Genomic DNA, 27,036 nt, shown 5'->3' with positions numbered 1-27,036 from the left:
TAGCATGTCCGGCCACTTGGCAAGCTTGCCAAAGTTCTCACACGCCTCGTAACATTATAAAATGGGGTGAGCGAGCTCGTGAGGAAGAACAGAAGGAAGAGTGAAGGCCAGAATGTAAGCCCAACGGGGCGTGCAGTGATAGACTCAACCACGAAGAGAGAGAGGGGAGAGAGAGAAGGGAATGGGAATCTTGTACAATACACCACATTGAGCGGGGAACAGGCCCCGCACCCTTTTAGGAATTTATTTAGGAACAATCCACGGGCACGCTGGCCAGGATCAATACAATCAATGAATACAAAACAAACAAATATGGTGTTTGTGTTGAGGATTGTGTGGTTATCCTCTCAACTTGACATATTTTGTATTGTGTTATCTCTTTGGATATTCCCTTGAAGCTTGTTGGGTTGGTGTGTGCCAGTAAGGCTAGCAGTTTCAAGAGAGTGAGTGAGTTGGTGATGCATGTGGTGGTTGTGCTCCACTCAATTGTATCACCTTGCTTTTTCCAATTGTGACATTTGGGTTAGTGTAGACTTTTGACCAAGGGTATCTATTGCAGTTGTATGAATCCACTTGAAAGCTATCTACTTTGACTAAACATAGCCTATTTCCCTATTCATGTCAGAGTAATATTGTGCGTTTGGAGGGTGGAAGTGAAAGAGCATTGATTGTATATACCTTGTGGATGGGTGTTGTGGTTTTGTTGGTGTTTCATAGTGTAAGGTTGGGTTTGCTATAGAGGCCTTCGTTTTGTTTTGCTCAACCTAACATTGTTTTGGTGCCCCCACTGAGGAGAATGCTTCAGTTTTTGTGTAAAAAGGGGAGATGAGAAGACTTGCCATTGAGTAATTCATGGAGAGGAATCCATCTCGAACCAAAGGTTCTCCGGCCATATGCACCGGCGTATCGTTGTAGTGATGGAGAAAGAGAGAAAGAAAGATGCACTCATAATGGAGTACCACATGCACTCAAAGGAGTACCCATAGCTATGGAAAGCTTGAAGCTTGCCCGGCCATATCCATGCCAATGGGCTTCCCTTATGTCCAAACCATGCTCAAGGCTCTAGCCCATGCCCAACATTATTAATACTTTTGACCAAGCCCCTAACAACTTGTGCTCTCTCAACACCTTCAACACTTGCTCCCCATGCATCAAGTGCTCTTCCCTTGACTTGCTATACACAAGTATGTCATTAAAGAGACCAAAACTGATTTGTAGAGGAATGGCTTTAAAACTTTGTCCGTAAGAGCTTGAAATGTGACTGGAGCATTTGATAAACCAAAGGGCATAACCATGAATTGAAATAGACCCCGTTCAGTCCGGAAGGCCGTCTTAAACTCATCTCCTTCTTTCATACTACCCGGACTTGAGATCTATCTTGGGTAAATATTTTGCTCCTTTCAACTCATCAAGTAAATCATCAATCCTTGGAATGGGATATCGATTCTTTATAGTGATCTTGTTGAGATCCCTATAATCGATGCACATTCTATAAAATCCATCCTTCTTCTTTACCGACAAAACGGGTGAGGCGAAGGGTAATTGGCTTGGTTGCATGAACCCCATTTCCAAAAGTTCCTCCACTTGCTTTGCCATCTCCTCCCGCTCAACCTTTGAAAGCCATAGATTTAATTACTGGATTGCTAAGAACACGTCAAGGCCACGATTCTATTTGGGTTGTGGTAGACCGCTTGACATAAATGGCTAGATTTTTACCTACACGGAAGACTGTTACGGCTACGCAATTAGCAAGACAACTTATCGAGCAATTGTTTAGACTGTACGGTTTACGGCAAGACATAGTCAGTGATAGGGACTCTAAGTTTACGAGTGACTTTTGGAGGCTTGTTTTTGAGAAGTTGGAAACAACTTTGAATCTGAGTTCCTCAAATCATCCTCAATCTGATGGCCACGATTCTATTTGGGTTGTGGTAGACCGCTTGACAAAGATGGCTAGATTTTTACCTACACGGAAGACTGTTACGGCTACGCAATTAGCAAGACAAATTATCGAGCAATTGTTTAGTTAGCGCAAGACATAGTCAGTGATAGGGACTCTACAAGTGACTTTTGGAGGCTTGTTTTTTAGAAGTTGGAAACAACTTTGAATCTGAGTTTTTCAAATCATCCTCAATCTGATGGCCAAATTTGGAGGACATGCTTCGTGCATATGTCTCTAAAAGAAAGGGTTCATGGAAGGATTATCTTCCTATGTTAGAATTTGCATACAATAGTACTAAGCATACGAGTACAGGTTTTAGTCCTTTAATGCTTATGTACAGATTTCAACCTGGATCACCTGTTACTGTGGGATTTTCAGGGCTTCAACATGACGCAGCGTGTACTTTTTTGCAAGACATGCAAGAAATGTTACAAGTTGCAAAGGAATCTATTAGAAGCGCTCAAGACAAAGACAGATTTTATTCTAATAGACATCGTTCACCGAGAGAGTTCTCTGAAGAAACAATGGCGTATTTGCGAGTTTCGGAAGATCCCGAGACTTTACGGACGGGTTGATCTCCGAAATTATCCCCTAGATACTGCAGACCATTTGGAGTTAAGCATCGGATTGATTCAGTTGCATATAAATTGGACTTGCCTTCTCATGTGAAAGTTCATCTCGAATTTCATGTCAATAGACTTAACGAAGTATTGGGTGGAATAGACCAGTTAGTTACTCCTCAAGAAATCATAGATATCGAGGATATGACATTTGTGCCATAGGAACCAAAAAAGATTCTTGGATTTCGTCAAAGATGATTGCGGCATACGCTACTCACGGAATACAAGAAGAATCGTGTGGAGGAGGACGCTACACTTACCCTGATTTTTTACTGAGCTCAGGAGGGAGCTCTTAGAAAAAGGAGAGTATGTCACGTGCACAAAGTGTATCTACCGTGTGCATCACGCACACAAGACTAGCTTCGAGGCTTGGGGTAGCTTGGAGCTAGGCAGGCAGGTTGGCGAGCTGGGGCTAGGGATGGACTGACGGGTGGGCACCCATGTGTGGACGTCCGGTGACCGGCCAAAAGCCTATAAAAGGGTGGCCAAGATCAGTCAGTTAGTTAGAGTCTCGCGAGTCCATGCAAGAGCTCTATAGTCAAGAGCCTGGATCTAGCGCAGACGTGCACCTGCTTCTTGCAGCCGGGGCCAACATTAGTCTAGAGGCCACGAGGGTAGCTCCGTGGCGGTATGGGACATCATGGGATAGAGATTGGTCGGTGCGTCTTGCTAGTTAGCTCAGCTCGTAGCTCGGTGGGGACAGTTAGGTCTTGTGGGTTTTGCCCGGCTGTCATGTTTGGGTGGTGAGTCAGGCCTGCACCCCCTTCACAGTTTATGACTTTGTTTTGCAGGTTTCGGGTCTTATTTCACGATTGCTCTGTGGAACGGTTGTTTTCCATTTGTTAACGAAAAGAAAGAGAAGTCTGTGTCACAGAGAAACCTTGTCTTCAAACTAATGTGAAAAAAGTGAAGAAGATCAAGAGGAAACTTGTTCTATTGAGGATGTTCCCTTCCACGAGAAGCCTGAACTTGGTTGTAAGTTTCCCAAGGTGGTAATCCCATATGTCTTGCATTGGTTGTAATCCCTTGGCGCTAATTCCAAGTCAAAGAGTTTGGTTGCAGAGTTTTTGTATTTGTCAAAGATTGCTGACATGACTCAAGACTTCCCTGAGTTTAATGGGTTACCTAATGAAAATGTCAACAGGTTGCAGAGGAGTTGTATTTGTCAAAGATTGCTGACATGGCTCAGGACTTCCCTGAGTTTAATGGGTTACCTAATGAAGATGTGAACAGGTTCCTGGAGAAGATAGAGTTTGCAGCATTCTTGAAAGGTAAAGATGATCCTGGCATGCTCTTGAAGATTCTTCCTTTCTGCTTGCAAGAAGAGGAAAAGAGGTGGTTCGAGGACTATGTTGCATCCTTGAAGCTGGGTGTTTCTCGAGTTCAACTAGCTTATCATGGTGCTAAAATTTACCTCTTGACTCAGTTCCATAAAGTGAGAGCACCCGAATTGGTGTGGCACGAGATCTTGGCTCTACGTCAAGGAGAGAACCAAGCAGTTGAAGGCTATGCAACAAATTTCTCGAAGCTTTGGAACCGATGGGGAGAGTCTCTTGGCAATGAGGCTCTCCCCTCAATGCTAAAGAAGGAGAGATTCATTGTTGCTGGTTTGAAGAAACCACTGCAAGTAAAGGTGGAGCTAAAAAGGCCCTGCACTTTTGAAGATGTAGTGAAGATTTCTCAAAAGAAGCAATGGAAAACGTTCAAGCTGGGCTTAATCAACGTACCTTCCTTGAAAGAGAAGCCTATGTTCCAAGTGCCTATGTATACTATGTTATCGTCTCTGGTGTGTGCGCTTTGCCAGGTGGATCAAAGAATGTCTTCCCAATTGATGGACAATGTGGTGGTATGGGTGTGTTTCATAATGTTCCTACATGTACTTCCTTGAAGTTTAATGAGCCTAGCAATGTAGACAACCACATATGTACTGAGCATGAAGAACTTCTTTCACCAAATGATGTATGTTTCCGAGGGCCTTCCAAAGAATACCTTGATTAAGAAAACCTTGAGCACACCGGAAATTCAAGCTACTTGTGAAGACATGTCTTATCAAGGAGACAATGAAAAGGATTTCAAAGTGTTAAGTCATGAAGAGGAAAAGCATATCATCTCCTTTACTCAGGAAGAGGAGTCGTCGTCAAGGGGAGCGGAACAAGGTGAGAACTCGGGCAATACATGGGATAACTTTATGGAAATGGTGCATGAAACTGAGGAGGAGTTACTGGGCTATAATGAGGAGGCTTCCATGAAGGCTTTCGAAGACCAAAAGGGGATTGGGAGCTCACAAGAAAGATTGATGGAGGACGAGGACAAGGAGGATACAAGATCTAGTGTTGGTGACCATGTTTTTTCAATACTTACAGGTGATGATGATGAAGGTTCTAGTGTCTTTCCTTTGAACCCCAATGCTTGCATGACTAGAGCAAAAGCTGTGTCATAAGGAAGATCAAGAGTTTCTTGGTCCTATGGCTCTTACCTCTGAAGTGTCACCGAAATCCGGCCCGGGGGACTAAGGTCTTCAACACACTTTTGCATGATCATCAATCAACTTAAACACTAAAACATGAACCACAGAATATTTACAATAAAACATGTGCATAGGACACCACACTGGGACCAGAACAGCTGCCCCCCCTTTGACGGAATTCTCTATTCCTCGGGAGAAGATGTGAAACAAAGGATGCAGGTGCTCCAGCACCGGAATTTTCCAAGTACAAAAGATAAATAATTGTGTCCACACACACTGCTTTCCACAAAAAACAGCTTTCAGCATCATATCCGACACCAATAGCGCACTCCATGGACTCCCTTGGTTTTCTCATGAACCCTACTAGCTAGCCACACTGTTTACATGCTGAAAACAGTCCTAAAAACAGAAAAAACAACCTTCAACTGTCTTCCAGGTGTCTGCAAAATCTTTCCCTCTGCGTACATGCACTATATGCAATTAGGGTTTGCTGTCCACACAGCCCAAGCGCTGAAAATCAGTCCCAAGACATAAAATACAGCCCTCAACAAGCCTCCAAGCACTGCCGTCTTTCCATATATGTGTCTAGGCATGTCTGTAGCAAACCTACCAGCCTTGGGATGATGTAAAAGCAAGTTGACAAGCCCTGGAGAGCTTAAAACAACAGTCGACCAGCTCTAGAGACAGAGAAGAACAAGTCGACCAGCCTTGAGTATGTGTATATGCAGAAAATCAGCCATGAAATCAACAGTTCTCACAACAGAATTGCTCCAAAATCAGAAATCAGCCCCAAAATTGACACTTCTCGACAGAAGTGCTCTGAATACACCATGGAGTAGTCAACCACCTTTGGAAACACAGCTCGCATCAAGAACCAAGCTCTGCCAAACAGCAGAGAAGAAGTCGCCCAACACTGTAGCTTCAAAAACAGCCACCAATTTTCAATTCTGAGCAAAAGAGCCATTAAAATCACACATTGAGTGCCAGGCAAACCAGGGTTTGCTTCTTTTAGCTAGGCGCCCTCCACAAGAGGCCTCCAAACCCAGAATAGCAGCACATTTTTCTATAAGGGGCCTGTCCGGGTGCCTATAATTGAGTTTTGGCCTCGGTAAATTAAAATAAGTCCAACCTGGGTGTATTCACTTATAAATTATTAACAGTTGGCTGCCCAACTTTAGTAAGAGTGTACACATACACTTATAAATCTTATAAACTATATAAATGATTAAATCCTTGGAATCCAAGACTTTAAGCCATAATTCTGGCCTGTCCATGCTAGCATAATTCACCCTGAAGCTCTTCCTTCAATTTTTGACCATCCATAGTTCTTCCAGGTCTTGTATGAAATCCACATATCTTGTGTAGGAGCCATATATGAGCAAATCCACGATCTATATGAGTTCCAGAGTGTCTGGCAACCCATCATAACTTGGAAAAATTCCCCATTCACATCCTTTGTGTAATAAGTCCGGGCTCACCGAACACTGTCCAAAACATGAGAGTGGACCAATTGGTGACATAAGTGCCAAAGCATGTGTTTGATAGTCTTTGTAAAGATATATCCTGATGACAAGTTTGCCTAGCAATGGTGGTATGTGTAGATACCTACAGGTACAGAGGTGCATGGTGCCTACAGGTACAGAGGTGCATGGTGGAGCTCCAAGTGTAGGCACTGGTGCTAGAGTGTGGAAACCGGTTGTTTGTGAACTGGAAAAGTTGCATAAGTGGCTTTTTGATCAAAGAAAGGAAAGGAAGCTTCAAGCTTTACAAGGACCCGAAGTGTTTAATCTAGGAGGATGGATTCACTGTGATGCCGAGCATGTTTGCGAAGAAGCATCTCAAGCACTCTTGTATGTGAAGGAGGAAGAAGAAGAAGCTTTGGAATACCAGGGACAGGATGGGTGTGTTGGCAATGAGTGGGATGAGTTCATGCAGCTTGTGTATGAAGAGGATTTATTAGACAAGGTTGAGGATGTTCCTTCTCAAAACCAAAAGTTGTAGTGCCATGTGTCTCAACTGAAGCCTGTTGGACATGAATGCCTCAGCAGGCTCGGGGGTGGGCAAAACATGTTAGGAGAAAATGACAAACCCCAAAATCATTTACAGAAGAGGCCAAAGAACAAGTGGTCCAGGCATGATAGTGCCCGGGGGGTATGTAATTTGTGGTGTGTGGGTGTGGAATTCCTGATTGTTAGCTTGCAGAGGTGCTCTTGTGATTAGCTGGTTAGCTTGCTTTCTTGCATTGTGGATATGTGTTGCACTTTATCATCATTGTATATATAGCATGATGTCTGTGGGGTATGCCTGTGACAATGTGTGTATGTCTGTAACAAGGCTCAAGGGATGATGACAACTCTTCTGAAGAAGCTCTTAATAACATTGCACTCTTGATCTCGAAGACTTTGATTGATCGTATACAATGCCATTGACTCACTTGGGCTTTGGATTGATGATGAAGTTGTAGCTATCACATCTTGAGAAACTTGCTTTCGGGAGAGAGTGGTGGTCGCGGACAAGTGGATGTGGTGGTGTTGTGATGGACTTGTTAAGTGGGAGCCTAGCCATGTGAACAAGGGCTTTGGGCTATCCTTCAAAAAAAGTAAAACTAAGGTTTTAAAAAACGTTCGAAGATGGAGACTATGGGCAGTTGCGTGGCTGACGACCACGCCTTAGTGGTGTGTATACAGCATGGCAGCTAGTTGACGTACGTGTGATGGCGGCATCAAGAGCTCGTGGAGAGAGAGGAGGATAATAGCTAGAGTATGGAGCAGGAGCCCACATGGGCATGGCGTAGCAATGAGCCGACTGATCCTGGGGGTGTGAAGACTGATCGAGATGGGCATGGGGGGTCCTCTCTTTAGCATGAATGAAGGCGCAGTATGGCAGCACAGAGAAAGGTGATAATGGGGCGACACGGCAGCTGTCCAGCAGTGTTTGGATTGATCAGTAATGGTGAGCAATAGCATGTCCAGCCACTTGGCACGCTTGTCAAAATTCTCACAACGTTCATAACACTATAAAACGGTGTGAGCAAGCTCGTGAGGAAGAACAGAAGGGAGAGTGAAGGTCAGAAACACTACTGTCAAGGTTGGGCTGCAGAGGGAAGCTCATTGTGAAGAGCTCGAAAGGAAGAGGGAGGATTGAAGAAGATGCCGCTGAACTAAAAGCTTAAGAAGGGTGTGTGTAGCTGCAGGTGATCTTTTGAATTGAAGCTCTTGAAGGCCATTGAGGAGTGAAGCTTGTGGAGCACATTGAGAAGACCATCCTAGAGTGAAGGCCTTGATCTTGTGGACGACTGTGAAGAGCTCGAAAACCTCAAAGCCCACTGTTGTTGAAATTTCAAGACCGTGTTGGTGCCCTTGTGTGATCGAGTTTTGCTGTACTCAAGATCTGGTGCAACCAGGTGGAGAAAAGGCTACTTGCTTGTTGGCTGTCCTTTCAATAGCTACTTGAGCATACATGATTGAGACATATTACTCTGATGCTGAGCTTTGTGTGTGGTGAGTTTGCTTGGTGTTTGTGTTGAGGATTGTGTGGTTATCCTCTCAACTTGACATATTTTTTATTGTGTTCTCTCTTTTTGGATATTCCCTTGAAGCTTGTTGGGTTAGTGTGTGCCAGTAAGGCCAGCAGTTTCAAGAGTGAGTTGACTTGGTGATGTGATGTGATGGTGGTGCTCCACTCAATTGTATCACCTTAATTTTTCCATTTGTGAAATTTGGGTTGTGTAGACTTTTGACCAAGGGTATCTATTGCAGTTGTATAAATCCACTTGAAAGCTATCTACTTTGATTAAGCATAGCCTATTTCCCTATTCATGTCAGAGTTATATTGTGCTTTTGGAGGGTGGAAGTGAAAGAGCATTGATTGTTTATACCTTGTGGCTGGGTGTTGTGCTGCTGTTGGTCTTCCATAGTGTAAGGTTGGGTTTGCTATAAAGGCCCTGGTTTTGTTGTGCTTAACCTAGCATCGTACAATCATCGACTGTTGTTCTATGCCCTGTTTCTACCCATACCAGTTCATTTGCTGTTTCTACTGGCTGATTTGCCCATTTTCAGATGTGAGATGCACTTGCAAGATTTTCGGTTGTATTCACTTACAGGAATTTGCGGATATTTATTAAGTATTTTGAATTTGCATTAATAGTTTAGTTTGAAAGTCCCCCCACTCGAGTTACATTAGTATCGGGTGGGGGAGAGGGTTCTTTGGTTGGTTTGCATCTCCATTGGCAGTCAACTTCTTCCCCAGGTAACTGACTTCGGTACCATCATCCCTGGTAGAGCATTGTGGGTGCTTATTTCCTTTGAGGACTGTGTTGGCCTTCTCAATATTTACACCCCTAACAGATACCATCGTCCCTGGTCACATTTTGACCCGTATCCCCATTCACGGCCGTGGCCTTCTGGCATCAGATGGATCTTCACAGCTGCTCCGCTAAGCAAACTTAGTACCTCCTTTGGGGACAAGTTTGCAGTAAGCCTCTTCTGAGCTTCAAAAGCTTTCCAGTGCTTTTCAGGAGCCACCTACCTGTGAGAAGAAGAGCCTTTGCCAACCCTCGACGTGGAACGAGCTCACCCACCTTCTTCAGGTCACCACCATGGAGCTCCCTGCCGCCGCTGTCTCTGCTCAGGCCCCAGCACTTGGCTTCGCTTCCAAGAGCTCCCCCCTCCGGTTTAGCAGGACAGGCTGGCTAGGGTACGCTCGGGTTGTTAGCCGCGCCGGGGGTTTTGGGGGGGGGGGGGGGGGTGCACCGCAGCCTCACCACTGACTCAGCCATTCCTCCAGATTGGCTCACTCGCCCTGCATCTCCACCAGACCTAGAGGGGTTGCCTTCTTCTCACAGCATGATCGTCCTATGAAGATCTTTGGTATGCAGGGAGGATTTCCCCTTATGGCTTTTACAATAGGAGACCAAGGGCGTTTTTGCTACCTAGCCACTCCACATTTGATAAGTATCACCTTGCCCCCCACAGCAGGTCAGGATAGTCAGCTTCCACGAGTGCAGGTGGCACATTGACCCCTCGTCTCTCAAAGTTGCGGATTGCTTTGGGAGACCTGTTCCCTAGCCCGACTTCAATGGGATCTAGGGGAGTGGTAATAGCGTGATCCCTCCATCCTGCAGTACTGATTTGTACCTGCCCTAAAGTACCCATCTGCACCGGCCGTGTACCCTACTGCAGTACCTGACTGCCCCATACAGCATGCCATACACACTACTGCACGCTGCTGTACCTGTTTCTGCACCGGCTCACGTACATGCTGTACCTGCTGTACCCTGCAACCGTACCTGTACCCCACAGCTGTACATGTACCCTGCTGTTCCCTACAGCCGTACCAACACCTGTTGTGCTGAACCCAACTGTTTCTTATATACTGAACCCAGCTGTACCCGCTGTACCTACTGTAACCGGCTGCACCTGCTGTACCCAACCAGCAGCGACCAGTTGTACTTGCCGCCGAAACCTGTAACAACTGCCGTACAGCTCTCCTACCGACTGTGTACCTGCAGCCGCCTGTGTACTTGCAGCCGTACGAATCTGTACTTGCTAAAACTGCCGCATACATGTTGTACCAGCTGAACCTTATGTATCCACTACAGTAGCTGCTCCTGCCAGCAACAAGTGGTACCAGCTTGAGTACCTGCTCCTCCACAATACCTGTTCGCATACTTGTCACAGTATGAGGTGTCATAGTTGCACCCGGTTCGCGCACCAACCCCCAAGTTTGATACGGTCAGTTCGGTACGTGCGCTGGCGGTTTGATCCGGATCTCAGGCGGCCGTTTTTGAATTGTTTTGTTCGCCGTTTTTGACCGTTTGGAGAGCCGTTTGTTTGGCGTTTTTTGGGGCTGTTCATTGCTTAGCTTTTGCTTGCTTGCCTTGAGGCTTGGCCTTTTGGTTGCCATTGGCCAACTTGCCTTTGCTTGAGCCTTGAGCCTCTCCCTATTATCTATATAATAGGCCCTCCCCCAACCCCATCCTCACAAGTGCTGATTGCTCAACCCTCCCCTCTCCCTTGAGTCCCCTCTAGGCTCTCTCCCTCTTCCTCAAAGCTCAAGCCTCCCCCTCAAGGCTCAAGCAAGACCATATTTGAACGTACCGTACCGAATCGAACTTTTCGTACCTGACAACCATGGTTTGTGTACTTGTGCTTCTAGGACCTACACCACAGCCTCTCCGAGGGAGTGAGCCACGCTCTAATACGTGAGCGCCTGTTCGTGCGTGGTCTCGGAACGACACTTTCGTGTTCACTGCACTCAAGTGTATGAGGTTGGTGGTCTGGTGATTTTAACTCTTTCGACAAGTCATGCATCAAAATTCTACTCTTACACTCTCTTGTTTTGGTAACCTGTATTCACTATTTTCATTGCATGGAATATCTGGCTGGAAAGCCCTTGGAACTTTGTACACAGATTAAATACTCCAATAATATAAATTAGTATTGAGGGGGATTTCAGCCCATTCGCAGCCCCAGTGGTCGTGCATTGTGCAATCTCTATCTTTGCAGTGCTATCTTGAGCAATGTTAGGTACTTTCAGCTATCTGTTGCATTGTTGTTGGTCCATATTTAAGTGTTGATGAACTTCTTGTTCATGAGACGGTCCCCATGAGCATTCACACCCAGCCGGTGGTATTACAGTGGTATTAGAGCACGGTTGTTTCCCTTTCTCAATGGGGAAATGGTTGTTTGGGCATTGGGCTCCATATGAACAGCTGTCATACACTATGGACAGCCTTGCACAAAGTGGGCAAGGACCTAGTTCACATGGCAAGCCAAGTGGTACACATGCTTCTGATGCTTTGGGTAACATGCATACACATATAGGTTTTGTGGAGAAGCAAACACATGGAACAGCACTCTCAAAGTAAACAAAAGATGCATGAAGATGACCCAAATGTGTTGAGGGCTGAGATGGAACGCATAAAGAGGAAGTTGTATGCCAAGGAGGAAGAGCTGAAGATGCTTTATGAGAGAAGGCCAAGTCTATGATTGCACACACTATGGACTCTATGGCAATGGAATTGGGTGTGGACCCTCCAGAGATGGCTCTCAACTATCTCATAAATAGTGGAGATGTGGTCAAAGGCAAAACAGGTGAATTGTTTCAAAGAACTCCCGTGTGTGGAGACAAGTAACAATTTATCTTGCAAGATCAAGTCTTATGTACACAAGGATGAGGTTTCAATCACTTCAAAACAATATATATATATATATATATATATATATATATATTTGTATGTATTTATACTTATACACACACACTTTTTTTTTTGGTAATATCCAGTGCAGTATATTTATATGCTCATAAATTTACAAGATGGGAAGTCTCTGAAGCGAAGAATATCCCAAATGTCAGAAACATAAAGAGAAAAGCTCTAAACAAGAAGCATCCATATCACCCTCATGGCAGGCATCATATAAGGATTGCCGCAATGAGGCTCTGAAGTATTCATATGACTGGTGATTCTGCCGACCCAAGTATGCCAAATTATGCTCACTCCAAATTGTCCAAAGAGCCCAATATCTCACCCAAGAGAGAAATAGTGAGTATTGGGACAAAGACCGCATATATCTGCCAAAAAGCCAGAAATGTTTCCCAAATCTGTGACTAGGGAAACGGAGCCGAAGAAAATCTGAAATTCTCCTGAGGAGGATCCTGGAACAAGGGCAGTGCCAGAGCAGATGAAGAACAGTCTCTGAGGAAGCCTGACATCTTAGACATGTGGAAGGTGCAATGTGACGTTTAGCAAGTATGACCCCCACTAACAATGTGCCTGTCAAACATCTCCAAAGAAAAAGTCTTTGTTTCAATGGCATTTTACACTTCCACAACATCCGAAGATTCTTCCGCCACCATGAGAGGGGCTTCCTTATATGCCACAGAGAATTAGCATGTTGATGAATCCATGGGGCAGGCTGAAGAAGCCTATAGGCTTTGATGGAGGTTAAGGCAGGAAGGGGAATAGGATGAATGCATGTAGTAGATGGTTGTAATTGCCAATCCAGAAGCTTGTTTGTGTCAGCCACAGGTGGAATAGGTAAAAAGGGATGCAATAAATCAGCAATTTTCTTCCATATCAACCTATGATGCATTCCCAATGCATAGGAAGCAGTGGCCCCGGGAAAGGATAAGACATATCCCCGATCATCTACCACATCATGTATGTACCTAATTCCCAATTTCATAAGATTGTATGCCCGAACAGGTTCCTGTAAAGCCAATGGAGTGTCAAAGATGGCACTCCAATGAATACTTTCTTTCCTCATCGAGTTTGTCTGCAAGCAATTATCAGGAGCCCATTTGACCTTAGAGAGAACTTGTTTCCAGTCAAGTATGAGAGCAGTAGAGAAAGGACAACCAGGTATCCTCCCTACAAATCTCCTAATCACAACCTCCCAATGATCCGTAATCCAATGACCATAAGCAGAAGTCCTCATGTTGACACACATGGATGCTAACATACAAGTCCATGGCTGCTGTTGATGGAAAAAAGTATACAACATTGTAGCCTTCCTTGCAAGTACATGATATTTTATATTGAGGACATTAAGTCCACCATGCATCCTTGGGGAGCACACCATTTCCATCTTCATCAGTCTCAATGCTTTCACAGCAGTTTTTGTCTTCCATAATATCTCCATAGCTTGAGACATAAAAGCTGAAATATGCCTGGAGGACCAATGCAGCAAGGGCAAATAGAACTGGACATAAGACATCACAATGGATTGTACTATTCTGAGCCTGACATGAAGAGGCCAAGTCGAAATCTTCCACTATTCCAGTTTATGTTGAATTCTTTGGAAAATCCATTTTAACCATAGTTTCCACGAGTTTCGGAAACGGGGGTGCGGAGCACGGCGGGAAACGGAGTTTCGGAGTTTCGGCCTTCGGGAAGAAACGGGGAAACGGAGTTTCGGTTTTAGGGTTTAATACATACATATATAATTAATAAAAACATTACAAAAGCTTGAAAAATACATCTTTGCTTAAGTAACAAGTTCAATGTCAAAGACTCAAATGATAGATCAAAATTCAGAAATGACAACTGTAGGCTCAAGCCTCAAAAGAGTCAATACAAAACAAGATCCATCATCCATCATCCATCATCCATAATCCATAATCCATATGTATAGACTATAGTAAATACAAAACATGATCAAAAAATATCCATGTGGCTGGCAGGCTGGCAGCAGCTGCTGGCATGACAAAATCCTAGAGCTAAGTGCTCCAAAAATCACTCATCAAGATCATCCATGGAGGAGTCATCCTCCGACTCATGAGAGTCAGGCTCAGATGAAGAAATGGTAGGATCATGGTCCTCTGCCTCTGCTGAAGTGGAAGCGATGGATCCCCCCCTCTGCCTCTGAGAATGGGTGGTGCAGCGGGTGTTGTGGCTCGGCACTGTCAGCTCCTCATAAAGCAAGGTGTACATATCACGCTCATTCTGTGGGATCTCTGGGATGAACCTCTCCCTCATGATGTCGATCTTATCCACATTCACCTGTGAAGGCTCCGGATGTCGGGCATTCCTCTCAAGGAGCTGGAGGTTGCAATGACAAAACACCAACCGCTCTAGCTGAGCGGTACTCAGCCTATTCCTCTTCTTTGTATGGAAGAGGGCCCAAGTGCTCCAATTCCTCTCACATGGACCCGAACTGCAATCCTGTGAGAGCACTCGAATGGCGATGCGTTTCTGTTATTGAAATGCACATACAATTAGAAATTAGAACTAAGTGGAAACAAGAAAGATGCACATTGTACAGTGTACTATGTAAACTGTAGTTAAGGGTAGTGAATTACCAGCGTGGGAGCACAATTTCCATACTTCTCCCACCATGAGACAGGCTGTAGCTGAGTCTCTCGAAGCTTTGCAGTCTCTCGACCAAAGCTCCCTGTCTGGTTGCGAAAGGCCAAGAGATCATCCTCTATACATTTCAGCATGTGCACATTACCAGATGTCAAGTTCCTCATGTATGTCATGAAGCCTTCTTCTAGCTCCTCGTTCTCGTATTGCTCCTCATCTCGCCACAAAGGATGCAATACATGTGCTACTGCATGAATCGGCCTGTGAAACCAATCCCATCGCCGATTCCACACAGCCTTGATTTCATCAACCCTTTAGAGATCAAACCATAAGATAAAAAAGGACAAAAAACAAGAGTCAAGAGTCGAGACCAATGTAAAGACTCAAGAGTAAAATAAAGATAAGAAGTAAAGCAAGGGTAGCCATGACTGAGGAGACTTACTGCTCTGCTCTCAAGTAGTCTTGCTTGTTGAGAGCCTCCCCAATCTTGTCCATGTACTCGTATAAAAGGCCTAGAGTACTGCCCTCCATGTCTGTAATGCGTAACACTGTGTAGATGGGGTTGAGAGTTTTGATCAACCCCTCAACCTCTACCCACCACTCCTCTCTCATGACATCACGCACAAAAGCTCTTGCCTTGGGGCTCTCTCTCTCATCCCACTCTAGCCATTCATTTGAGTAGACAGTGCGTACCAACTCTCTGCGGACTCGCAGGAGTCTCTCAAGCACAATGAACATGTATGCAAATCTGGTGGCTGCAGGCTGCAATAGCTCAAGAGTGCTGTAGGCCCGATACATGCTCAAGACTTTTGGCCTCTTCTTCACAAACTTCACCATGCTTCGTGCGGTGCAAAAGATGGCTTCAACCCATTGTATTTGACCTATGTCCTCAATCAATAAGTCGAGGCTATGTGATGCACAAGGGGTCCACACAATGGCTGGAAATTCATCCTCTAGCATAGAGCCCATAGACTTACAATTACTTCCATTATCTGTCACCACCTGCACAACATTCTCAGGCCCAACTTGCACTATAGCCTCCCTTATATGTGTCCAAATAAATGCACCTGTAACTGTGAGACCTGGGAGGGAGGCATCAATGGCTTTCAAAAACATAGTGCCTTTGCAGCATGACACCAAAACATTGTATACATTTCTCCTGCGTACATCTGACCACCCATCACACAATATAGTGCAGCCATACTTTTTCCATGTTTCCTTCAAGGGCTCTAGCTGCACTTCTATGCATGATTTTTCCCGCTTTAGCTCTCGTGTCCGCAGAGCCTCAGATGTAGGGCCATCCCACTCGCATCCAATGCGGCTGATGGCCCTCATGGTCTTCCTCCATTGATTTGTCTTGGCCACATGAAAGGGAATGGCACACCGTATGAACATCCGGGTGAGCTCCCTAGTTGCCTCTGCAATTGCTTGCTTTTGAAATCCTGCTTGGATGCTAGCCCTTTGTACAGTATTTTTTGGAGGGGTGTCTTGTGAATGTGATACATCACCTGGCAAAGGAGTCCTCCTTGCATGCACACCCGACACTGAGGTAGAGGAGAAATCTGATCCTGTGTCTCTGCCTCTGGCCCTCTTTGCTGCTGCTGCTTGACTTGAGCCAGCTTCATGCTCTTGACCACCCATTGCTGTAGATACTTCCTCTTCGGGAACGGCAAAACGCTTTTGCCTCCACATTTCAAGGCTTTTCCGAACATCTAGAGGAACAGAGGGGCATGGCCCTACATCTTTGTTTGGAACATGAGCAAGATGGTCCTTCACACGGGTGACACTCCCCGTTTTGACCAACCCACAATATTTACATCTCCATTTCCTGGAGCCACCAGATCCTGCATAAGCCCCCACTTGCTCCACATGCTGCCAAAAAGGATCCGGAGTCCGAGCCATGTTACTTACTTGTGCGGTTCGAGGTCGGAAGACTCGGAGAGATTCGAGAAGTGGAGGCTGTTTTTCTGGTCCTGCAGGCTGCGAGCAAGGTGTGACTCCTTCTTGCTTGGTAGAGCTTAGATGGCAAAGGTGGAGGCCCCAAGTAGAGAGGTAGAGGGCGTGGTAGAGGGCTGATGTGGAGGTAGAGGAGTAGAGGGCAAGGTAGATGGCTAGAGCAGCTCCAAACAGGCGGCGGAAAGAAGCGAAAAGTGCCGGCGAAGAGAGCACGCGGGTTTTTGAACCCTGGAAAAAAATAAAAGCCAGAAACGCCGTTTCCGTTTCTGGAAACGTTTCCGAAACGTTTCGGCGTTTCGGTGCTCCAGAAACGCCGTTTCTGGAAACTATGCCAGAGACATAAACCGACCTATATCAGCTTTCCTCCACATAATCAATGGAAGAAAGAACTGTATGTAAGCCATTACAATAGCCTGCACTATCCTGAGACGTACATGAAGAGGCCACGTGGAAAGCTGCCAATAATCAATTTTGCGATTCAATTTTAGCATAACCCATTGAATCATTTGAGAAGATGACAGCTGCCAACCCAAAGGGTAACCCAAATGACGAATGATATGTCCACCAGGAGGTATTCCACCGGGCCACAATACATGATGCCATTGCTGTACGTTAAGCGCAAGCAAGGTAGACTTACGGAAATTCACTTTCAAACCAGCAGCCAGACCAAAAAGTTCCAAAGCCTCCATTAATCTCTGAAGATCTTGTTGCCTATTCTTGGACATAAAAAAAGAATCATCAGCATAAGCCTAAGCCAGGAAAGTATGCCCAGCAAGAAGCTGTAAGCCATGCAATTCATCAGTAGCTTGCAAAAAATCCAAGTAGCAAAGAAAAGGATGCATGGCAATAGCAAACAACAAGGAACTAAGCGGACAACCCTGGCGAACTGAACGTCCCAATTTCCAAGAATCCGATAGAGAAGAGCTCAAAATCAAAGAAGCATCACTCTCATTATAGAGCCAATACACAATATTTTGCCACTTCGCACCGAAACCAAGATAACTCATAGTCATAGCTATATAGTCCCAATGCACGGAATCAAAAGCTTTCTCGATATCAACCTGCAAAATGAGTACATTCTGCTTAGTGTATTTGGCATATTCAATGGCAATATAAGCATTAGCCAAATTATCATTGATTTGCCTCCGAGGCACAAAACCATATTGCGCAGGATGCAAACCATCATGTAAAAATCCTTTAATACGATTTGCCAACATCTTAGTCAGAAGCTTATAGATGACAGGCATAAGAGTAATGGGCCTCCAATCAGAAAAAGCTTCACAAAGATCCCGTTTAGGGAAAAGCTTAACCAATCCTTCTTTCCAAGAAGATGGTAGTACATCATTTGCCCAAGCTTCATTGATCATATACAACAATGATTGTTCCAGCTGAGGCCAAAAAGCATGGAAAAATTCCACTATCAATCCATCCCATCCGGGAGATTTCCATCGACCCATTGAACGTAAAGCATCTTTAAGTTCAATATCAGTGAACGGAGATTCTAATTCCAAAGCATCCTGTGGAGAAATAGTGGGGCGAACATGATGCAATAAAGCATAACGAGCATTAAATATGTCAGGTGAAGTAGTTGGTGGTTTAGCAAAAAGAGCTGCAAAATGCTGACTAGCAATATACGAGAGCTCCGACAAAGAATGAGTCCATTGACCATCAGATTTTTTCACCCTTCTGATGCATTCCTTTTGTCTTGAAGCATGTAGATTTTTGAAAAAATCTTTGGAAGAGCAACCCTTATCTAAGATAGCTCGATGTCGCGAACGTGTCAACCATTTTTGCAATTTTCTCTGATCATTTAGCATGAGGAAATGCTTAGCCGCATTAAAGATTCTTGTTCATTAGTATTTAAAACCCGAAACTGAGCAAGATCAGCCATAGATTGACATGTTTCTTTAGCCTGCAAGATCCGATCCCGCAAGTTGGCCATGTAATAACGACCATAATCACAGATCACAGCCTGCATGCGCTGAACATATTGCAACCAAGCAATGTCAATATCCTCATGCATTTGAAGGAGCAAAGGCTCAATGGCTTGCAAAACCATTTCCTTGAAATCAGCATGCACAAGATAACTGTTGTTTAAAAGCAACAGCCTATCTTTCTGAAGAATAGAAACATCTTGTGGCATATCAAAATAAAGGCCTAACCATAAAGGAGAATGATCAGAGAGTAACATGGAACGATCAATCCATAGCTTGCAAACAAAATCATCGTATTGGTCAGCATGTAACAAGTACCAGCGATCCAGACGTGTCCAGATATGTGGAAAAGCATTGTGATTAAAAGTAAACCCTTGCAGACGAGGGAATACATGCTGCCATAGGTCCAAAATATTGCAGGAAGAGAGCAAATCATTCCATGTTTTGCGTTCAGCTCCAAGCATATGAGTTCTTCTAGTGGAATTAAATTCAGGAGATGGAGCATTATTAAAATCTCCACAAAGGAATGCATTATGGAGCCAGGGATAAGCCAACATTTGCGACCATATATTTGCCCTGTCAACTGAGCTTTGTGGTGCATAAACTGTTGCAAATTCATAAATTTGTCCATACAATAAACATTGAATGACCATCCATCTGCCAGCAGAATCATTGTAGGCCAACATTGGTTGCAAATCATGCTTAACAAGCATAAAAACTCCCGAGTAATGCTGAGTGCCCGTATAAAATATATCATAACCAGCAAAGTGACCTGATTGACCCACTAAGGTGTGCTGATTGTGTTCTTGCACACACACCAGATGAGGTTGCATTTTATGTACATAGTGCCAAAACAACCTAAATTTACTAGGATCACAAAGTCCTCTAATATTGTACGAAAGACATTTTATTGGAGCATCAAACATCAAATCTGTACAAAGGTATATACAGTGAACAGCCAGCAAAATCAATGCTGCATAACAACAACTGAATTAGGGAGAGAGCCCTCGCCCTGAATCAAGAGAGACTCATGCATATTCGTATCAACACACATATCCAAAGCATTTACATCGGCATCCATACTCGAGGAAGCACCTCGAACTACATCCGACCATATTCTAGAAAGCATAGTCGATGAAGTGGAAGACTGTGCAATAGTGGCAGATGCAGTCCAATTACGTGAAGGAATGGGAGCACGACGAACCATAGTAGCTTTTTTCGGAGTTTTCCATTCGGCCGAAGATATTTTATCTTTTCCTTTATCCTTAGGTTGATTAGGCACGGCCAAAGAAGAAACAACTTGTGGAATAACTTTAGCTTTTCCTTTCTCTTTCTCCTTTTGAGTATTTCGAGTGGCTTGATTTGTTGGTATCTCCTTAACTTGGGTTGGCTGCACATTCGCTGAAATGGGAGGTACAGCAGATAACGGCGGAGGATGCAGCACAGAAGGACATTCAGAAGCCATATGCCCAAACTTATGACAAGTGAAACAAGCACCTGCAAAGACTCCCCAATTTAATTTGAAGTAACGTGCACCCATGCCACGCACATTTTCTACTTCCACAACAATTGCAGGTGGTTGCTCATGGTCCGTATCCCACAAGATGCAAAATCTGTTTTTGTTTCCTGTAGGATGAGGTGCACAAACCACTTTGCCCAGAGTGGCTGCTATACCTGGCAAATGTTCCCTCAAAAAATCCACGACCTCGACCCAAACAGGACAACGATGCCTAATCAAGGACTGATAGTCCTTGGTCAGGGACCAAGGTAACACATGTGCCAAACTGTACACCAAACGTAAGGGGAGAAGTTTCAAGCATCTGCTGCTTATATTTACCATCAGACAGTAATACATCATAAAAACCCCTTGCTGCAAAGTGAACTCCATCTAGCAAGGGTCCACCTAGAATGGACTGAATCCATTGAGCTACTTCTTGCGCAGAAGGCATTTTACCCGGAAAGAAAAGAATAATCCCTTTCTCTGAGTATCTACGCAGAGGAGACACAATCGTCGGCAATTTAATCTTATAACTGAAAGAAGGAGGCGGATCCTTCCATTTGACACGACTGTCTACAAAGTCCTCACATAAGGCCTCATATACAAACAATGCATCCGACGAATCTTGCTTAATCATGGTGACAGATTCAATTGCAGCATGCTGCCTCTTGTTACTGTCTGCAGCATTATCCCGGCGAGCATAGGTCACAATAGTCTCAGACATAATTGCAAGAGTAAAATCTGTAGAACACTGCTAAACAACTTCTTCTTTTTTTATGAAAGCTGTATGCTGTATACAGGAGCCTAAAAAATTTCTGCAGATGCGAATCAAAAGGAAGCTCTATTTACTGGAATACTGAAACTGACTTCTGCTGATGCGAATCAAAAAAAGCTCTATACACTGGAATTCTGAAACTGACTTCGAACTCTAGAAAATCTGCAGATGCGAACTGAACCTGAAAAGGAAGGCGAAACTGCACGGAGAGAGAGGAAGGCGTGCGAAGAACTGACAAGATGAAGCAGAGGAGCAGCAGCAGCCGGTCACGCACACACACGCGCGCGCGCGCGCGCGCGAAGGGCAGGAGCTGCAGTAGGGTTCTGAGTACGTGGAGCGGCCTGGTAGCTGAAGGTCGAGCAGGTCCACCACGCGCAGGCAAGCAGTACGCAGGTGAGAAGTGAGCAGGTCGCAGGTCAGAAGCGAACAGGTTCTCTCTCACACAAGCGGTACGCAGAGCGAGCAGGTCGCAGGCCAGAAGCGAACGGGTCCACCACGCGCAGGCAAGAAGCGAGCAGGTCCACAATTCACCCACCACACACCACCGCACGCATTCATTCCACACACACACACACACACACACACACACACACACCCACCGACCCACCCCTAGATGAATCCACGATCATGTCCAGATTCACCTTATAAGAAAGTGCAATTTATAACCTCATGGTAGTCCTCCACAAGACAATAAACCATCAACTCCATCAACGCAAGCCTCTACCCCACATGGGTCAGGAAAAGAAAGATATGTACATGCAAAAGAGAGTAGCAAACATGATGGAAATGGTTATATGATGTATGCTTCCCATGGGGAAAGTGATGGGCGTGTTAGCCACCGTACTTTGCCTATGGAATTAGCCAGGGAAGAACATTGTCATGGGCTGAAAGTTATGCATAATGTTGGGACAGCCAAGGAAAATCATGTGTCACCCGTTACTCATGCCACCGAGTATGCCCATGGAGAACAAGTCTCATGCACAGATCATTTAGTGAATGCACGTGCTGGGAGGCCACCTTTCCACAGGTGGTCACCGTAGCATAGGGTGACCTGTGTATATACATATATATACACACACACACACACACACACACACACCCCTAGATGAATCCACGAACATGCCCAAATTCACCTTATAAGAAAGTGCAATTTATAACCTCATGGTAGTCATCCACAAGAGAATAAACCATCAACTCCATCAACGCAAGCCTCTACCCCACATGGGTCAGGAAAAGAAAGAGATGTACATGCAACAGAGAGTAGCAAACATGATGGAAATGGTTATATGATGCATGCTTCCCATGGGGAAAGTGATGAGCATGTTAGCCGCCGTACTTTGCCAATGGAATTAGCCAGGGAAGAACGTTGTCATGGGCTGAAAGTTACGCATAATGTTGGGACAGCCAAGGACAATCATGTGTCACCCATTACTCATGCCACCGAGTATGCCCATGGAGAACAAGTTTCATGCACAGATCATTTAGTGAATGCACGTGCTGGGAGGACACCTTTCCACAGGTCACCGTAGCATAGGGTGACCTGTGTATGCCCATGGAGAACGACTTTCATGCCACCAAGTATGCCCATGGAGAACAAGTTTCATGCAGGGATCCTTTTGTGAATGCAAGTGCTGGGAGGCCACCTTTCCATAGGTCACCATAGCATAATAGGGCACATGCCTCCGTGCAACATGTTTCTCGCCATGGTCATGTGCATGCACTTACTACTGCCCCATTTGATAAGGGCAAGAGCAAGATAGACGAGGAGGGTCACCAAGCCAAGAGGCTAAAGGAATTTAAGGCAGGTGAGTTTGAAGCTTATCATGGTGATTATGATGCGAGCAAGGCAATGGCTTTCATAGCCTAGTTTGATATTGCCTTCAGTGATGATGAGTTTTCCGAGAAGCCAAAGATTCGCCATGTAAGCATGTTTCTAAAGGGCTCGGTTGCCCATTGGTGGATTACTGAAAAGCTTTGTAGTAGTCCTGTTTAGACATGGGAGGACTTCAAAGAGAGGCTCTATGCACAATTCTTGCCTCCAAATGCTGTAGAGAAGATCATGAGCAAATGGGATAAGTATATGGCAGAAAGACAATGACACAGTGCAAGCCTATGTGAACAAATTTTTGAAGATCTATTTGGAAGTATCACCATTTTTGTTCGTAAGTGAGCCCGAGAAGCAACGTACATTCAAGTCTTGGCTTCAACCAGTTTACAAATCCGGTCTTGATACGCGTCACAATGCTACCTTGCAGGACTACATAGCAGCCACTGTAAACCGGCCTCGGTCTTCAGACAAAACCAAAGGGCGGTGTGAAACAAACACTCGCACACAAAACACTTCAACACCTTTGAGGACCAAAAAAAGGAAAACAAACAGGGGGGAGCTAGAGTGCTCCTGCAAACAGTACAAGGACACCAATTGGCCCCAAAACTCAGCCGGTCACAGTAGAACCCATGAAGCCTGCATCATGGCTTCTTGTCCACTTGGCATCCACAAACAATTCCAGCCATTGTTCACATCGAAAGACTCTCTCACATTGAGTCCTGCATACAGAAGCTTTCTCCCATGATCAGGGCTGCCACAACCATCCATAGCCTCTCACCCTATGAACAGCATCACACCCTGACACATTCAGTGCTTCTGCATCACAACACAGACTCCCAAACAGTCTCCCAATAGAGAGCTTGCATCACAGCACAGCATACCATACAGTCGGCACACCTGTACCAACCCTCTCTACCTTCCAAGGGTACTATCCATCTCTGTCATGGATTCCTTGTCCCCTGTCCAATCAGTAGCAACGACATGTGTCCATTCCTGTGACCGTTGCCTGCATGTGACCTTCTCCTGGAGAAACCCAAATACATGTTTCCTCGAGAAACCTACGACCTGTTTCCACATGAAACCCTTAGGCCTGTTTCCCTTTGAAACCTTTGTCCTGTTTCCATACAGAACCATTCACAACACCATTCAACAACAGTGCCAACAATGGCATACATCTAGTTACCTGTTCCCTCATGAAACATCTGGAAACATAGAGATGCCCATAACTGTAGGTCCCTCTGTTCCTTTCGAGCAGGAAGAAAACAATCTGCTCCATGAGCATGCAACCATGCGAGCTTGCATCACTCCCATGCCAAGAAACACATCCAAGTGACCTGTACTTGCAGCCGGAAACCCAAGCACATAGCTGAATTTGCAGACAACCAAAAACATCCCATAAACAGTCCAGGCTACGCGCCTCCTTCCAAGAGAGAGAAAGAGAGAGGCCTGCCTTCAGTCTCCAGAACCTCCCCCAAACTTGCGAAGAGAGAGAGATCGACTGTGCGCTTCTTGCAGCCCAACAGTCCTCCAAGGAGAAAAGCACGTACTTCTGCTGCATCTGCCCGTCCAGCCCTGCCTGGAGACCCGTCCGCTTCTCACCAGAGAGAAAGAGAGAGAGAAAGAGCTGCAGCCCGGCTACTCCTTTGTTCAGCCCGCCAGTAGTCAGGAGAGGGAGAGGGCTCTGAGCTTCCTGCAGCCCGACTGCTGCTGTGTTCAGCCCACCTCCATCAAGTCCTACCCACGATTGCCCTCCATGGGGGGGAGAGAGAGAAAACGAAGAAGCACCCCAGTCCCGTGGCCCGACCAGCCTGCCCGCTTTTTCCACAAGCCAAATGTATCATGGGGAGCATTGAGCATAGGACCTGTCAGGTCTCTTGGTGATTGGCTTGCACATAGACGGCTTCCCCCGAAGGCTCAAGAGAGAGACCTGGCTGGGATCTGAGGTAGAGACAGACTCAGCCTCAGCATCGACTCTGTTGTTCCCCAAGAGTGGATGACCCCTATCCCTGACCCGACCCCCCCATTGTGGCTAGGCGTGTTTACTGGCATAATATTCTCTTGGCGGTCCATGGTGCGGATGAGGGTTGTGGTTTGCTCACTTTTTCTATTGGTCCCCATGGCAGATTAGAGAGATCAGAGCCCCCATTGGAGGATTTCAATGGCTGCACCTTACAAAGGGTGAGGGTGATAGGATTTCAAGCATATGAGTGGCACATAGATCCCCCGTCGGTCAAGGTGGCCGGGGAGAGACTCTCGTAGTTATGGATTTGGGAGAGCCGGCCCCTCACGCGCCTCCAGTGGGACCAGGGGAGCGGACTTGGCGTGATCTTGCTTCTCGAGATGAGACTCTGGATACCCCTTTCTTCGCATACACAGCGTGGCTAGGCCGCAAGATTCAGATGCCCGAGGTTGAGGGCACCCCAGTAGCAGCAATACATTGGCAATCATAGGGCCTCTCACAGCGTTTTCTCTCACATTTTTGGAAGAGTCTTTGGGACAATTTTTGACCTCGAAAGATCACACTCTTTCTTTGGTTGACGGCACACAGGAGCTTTGCGGTTGGCACTCGGTTTGCCAATGGCAGTCGACCAATAGCTTGTTCGACCTCGAGGTGCGGCCACCCTCAAGAGTCTCAGCGACATTGTCTTTGGGATTGCCCAAAGGCTCAACAAGTTTGGCAACAGATTCTCTGCATTTTCTCGAAGGACAAGACCTCGACCCGTATCATTTCATGAGGCACTATTGCTTGGGCCATAGAGGTTGGGGTTGTCATGGCTTGTGAGGAGGAAGTTTGGAGACTAGCCCTTCAGGTCTCTCATCTTCGCATATCGGCAGTACCAGTCCCAACCCCATCTACTGATAACTAGATTCTAGGGTTGTGCCACAGATGGGAGATTTGTAGCAACATTACAGCCTGGCGCATATGGAGAGCTTGATGTAGCAAAGCCATCGAGGGTACCCACACTCTGCCTGCAGAGTCCATCGGGAGCATTTGGTTCAACATCATTCATACTCTCCGCGATCAGTGGGGGAAGTTGCAGGGTGGCTCCGACCGCATGTGGAAGCGGCGGGAAGCTTTCTTGAGGCTATGGCGGCCTCGCCCTTTTCTCACAGATAGACGCAGTGATCCCACTTGGCATTACAGACCACCTTTGTGGTTACCCACCCCCCCCACGAGATAGCCTTCTCCTCAAAGAGCGGCCAACCCGAGGAGAAGTGCATCTTTCTCCACCTTTGATCCCCACCCCGTACATTGAGGCAAGTTTGTATCTAGCCCTTCATGGTTGTATGTAGCCCTTTGTGGCTGGTTTTTCATTAACGAATAGAAAGTTTTTCCCTTTAAAAAAAAGAAAAGAAATAAGGACAAGGAGAAGCAGCAAAAGGTTAATGTGCATGCCATTCTCAAAGTGCAAGGGGATACAACGAATGATGATAAAGAGGGTAGTTTGCAAAGCTTGGGGATAGCTTAAGGATCAGCCCGCACTCTTTATGTTTGACGACTGTGCCACATATAACTTTTATCTCTATGGAGATGACAATTGCATTGAACATTGATGTAGGGGACATGGGACCCCAGATTGACCCCTATTATGGGGAAGTTGCACATTCATACACGGGTATCTTGATCATGAAAATTTCTTGGTTGCACCATTGCGCGTATGTCATGTATTGTTGGGAAAGTCGTGGCATCACTGCATTGAGCCATGCAGGGAGTGTAAAACAAGCAAGATTGCTTTTATGCATAGAGGCCGCATGCATGTTATTGATGCTAGCCAAGAGGGAAGCTCCATCCCACTTGTATCTCATGTTCAGAATAATAAAGCAATGAAAAAGAGTGTTTCTGTGTACTTGGTTTTTGTATGTGACATTGTTAAATGTGATTATGTAGTATAGGTAAGACACTCTTATGAGTGAGGTTAAAATTCTTGGACGCATTTAAAGATTGTTTTACAGATGCTTTGCCAAGAGAATTACCTCCTAAAAGACACGAGGATCACTGCATTGATTTGGTGCTAGGTAATTACCCGCCAAATAGACCATCATATAGGGTACGCAGAGCACAGCAAGAAAAGATCACGAAACAAGTGACCGAATTGTTGGACCGAGATTTGGTTCAACCAAGCTCTTAACCATACTATTCACCTGTCTTGCTAGTGCAAAAGGACAGCTCCTTTCGCATGTGTGTCGACTACCGGGCTTTAAACAAGCTT

The 27,036-nt window shown here is 45.5% G+C and overlaps 2 protein-coding genes across 3 annotated transcripts in view; both read right to left on the bottom strand.

Moving 5' to 3' along the window:
• LOC147627766 (glycoside hydrolase family 2 protein) overlaps positions 1 to 27,036 on the bottom strand; it is a 149,286-nt gene that overhangs the window by 8,962 nt on the left and 113,288 nt on the right. The gene's annotated exons all lie outside the window — the stretch shown is intronic.
• Positions 14,121 to 16,675, bottom strand: LOC147627767 (uncharacterized). The gene is made up of 3 exons (XM_086814732.1): positions 15,277 to 16,675; positions 14,831 to 15,146; positions 14,121 to 14,723 (listed from the first exon to the last, which is right to left on the bottom strand). The coding sequence occupies exons 1-3, from the start codon at positions 16,524 to 16,526 to the stop codon at positions 14,265 to 14,267; spliced, it is 2,025 nt and encodes a 674-aa protein (XP_086670858.1). The 5' UTR covers positions 16,527 to 16,675; the 3' UTR covers positions 14,121 to 14,264.

The sequence above is a fragment of the Cibotium barometz genome, chromosome 20 (genome assembly GCF_041138505.1).
Source record: "Cibotium barometz isolate CiBa-2024 chromosome 20, ASM4113850v1, whole genome shotgun sequence".
Lineage (NCBI taxonomy): Eukaryota > Viridiplantae > Streptophyta > Polypodiopsida > Cyatheales > Cibotiaceae > Cibotium > Cibotium barometz.
This window is presented reverse-complemented; position numbering and strand designations above follow the sequence as displayed.

Excerpts from the sequence above, each read along its gene's own strand:
- LOC147627767 (XM_086814732.1), bottom strand. The coding sequence starts at position 16,526 with ATGTGGAGGCAAAAGCGTTTTGCCGTTCCCGAAGAGGAAGTATCTACA. Across the intron at positions 15,147-15,276 it reads GACTACTTGAGAGCAGAGCA|GGTTGATGAAATCAAGGCTG; the intron begins GTAAGTCTCCTC and ends TGATCTCTAAAG. Across the intron at positions 14,724-14,830 it reads GAAATTGTGCTCCCACGCTG|AAACGCATCGCCATTCGAGT; the intron begins GTAATTCACTAC and ends TTTCAATAACAG.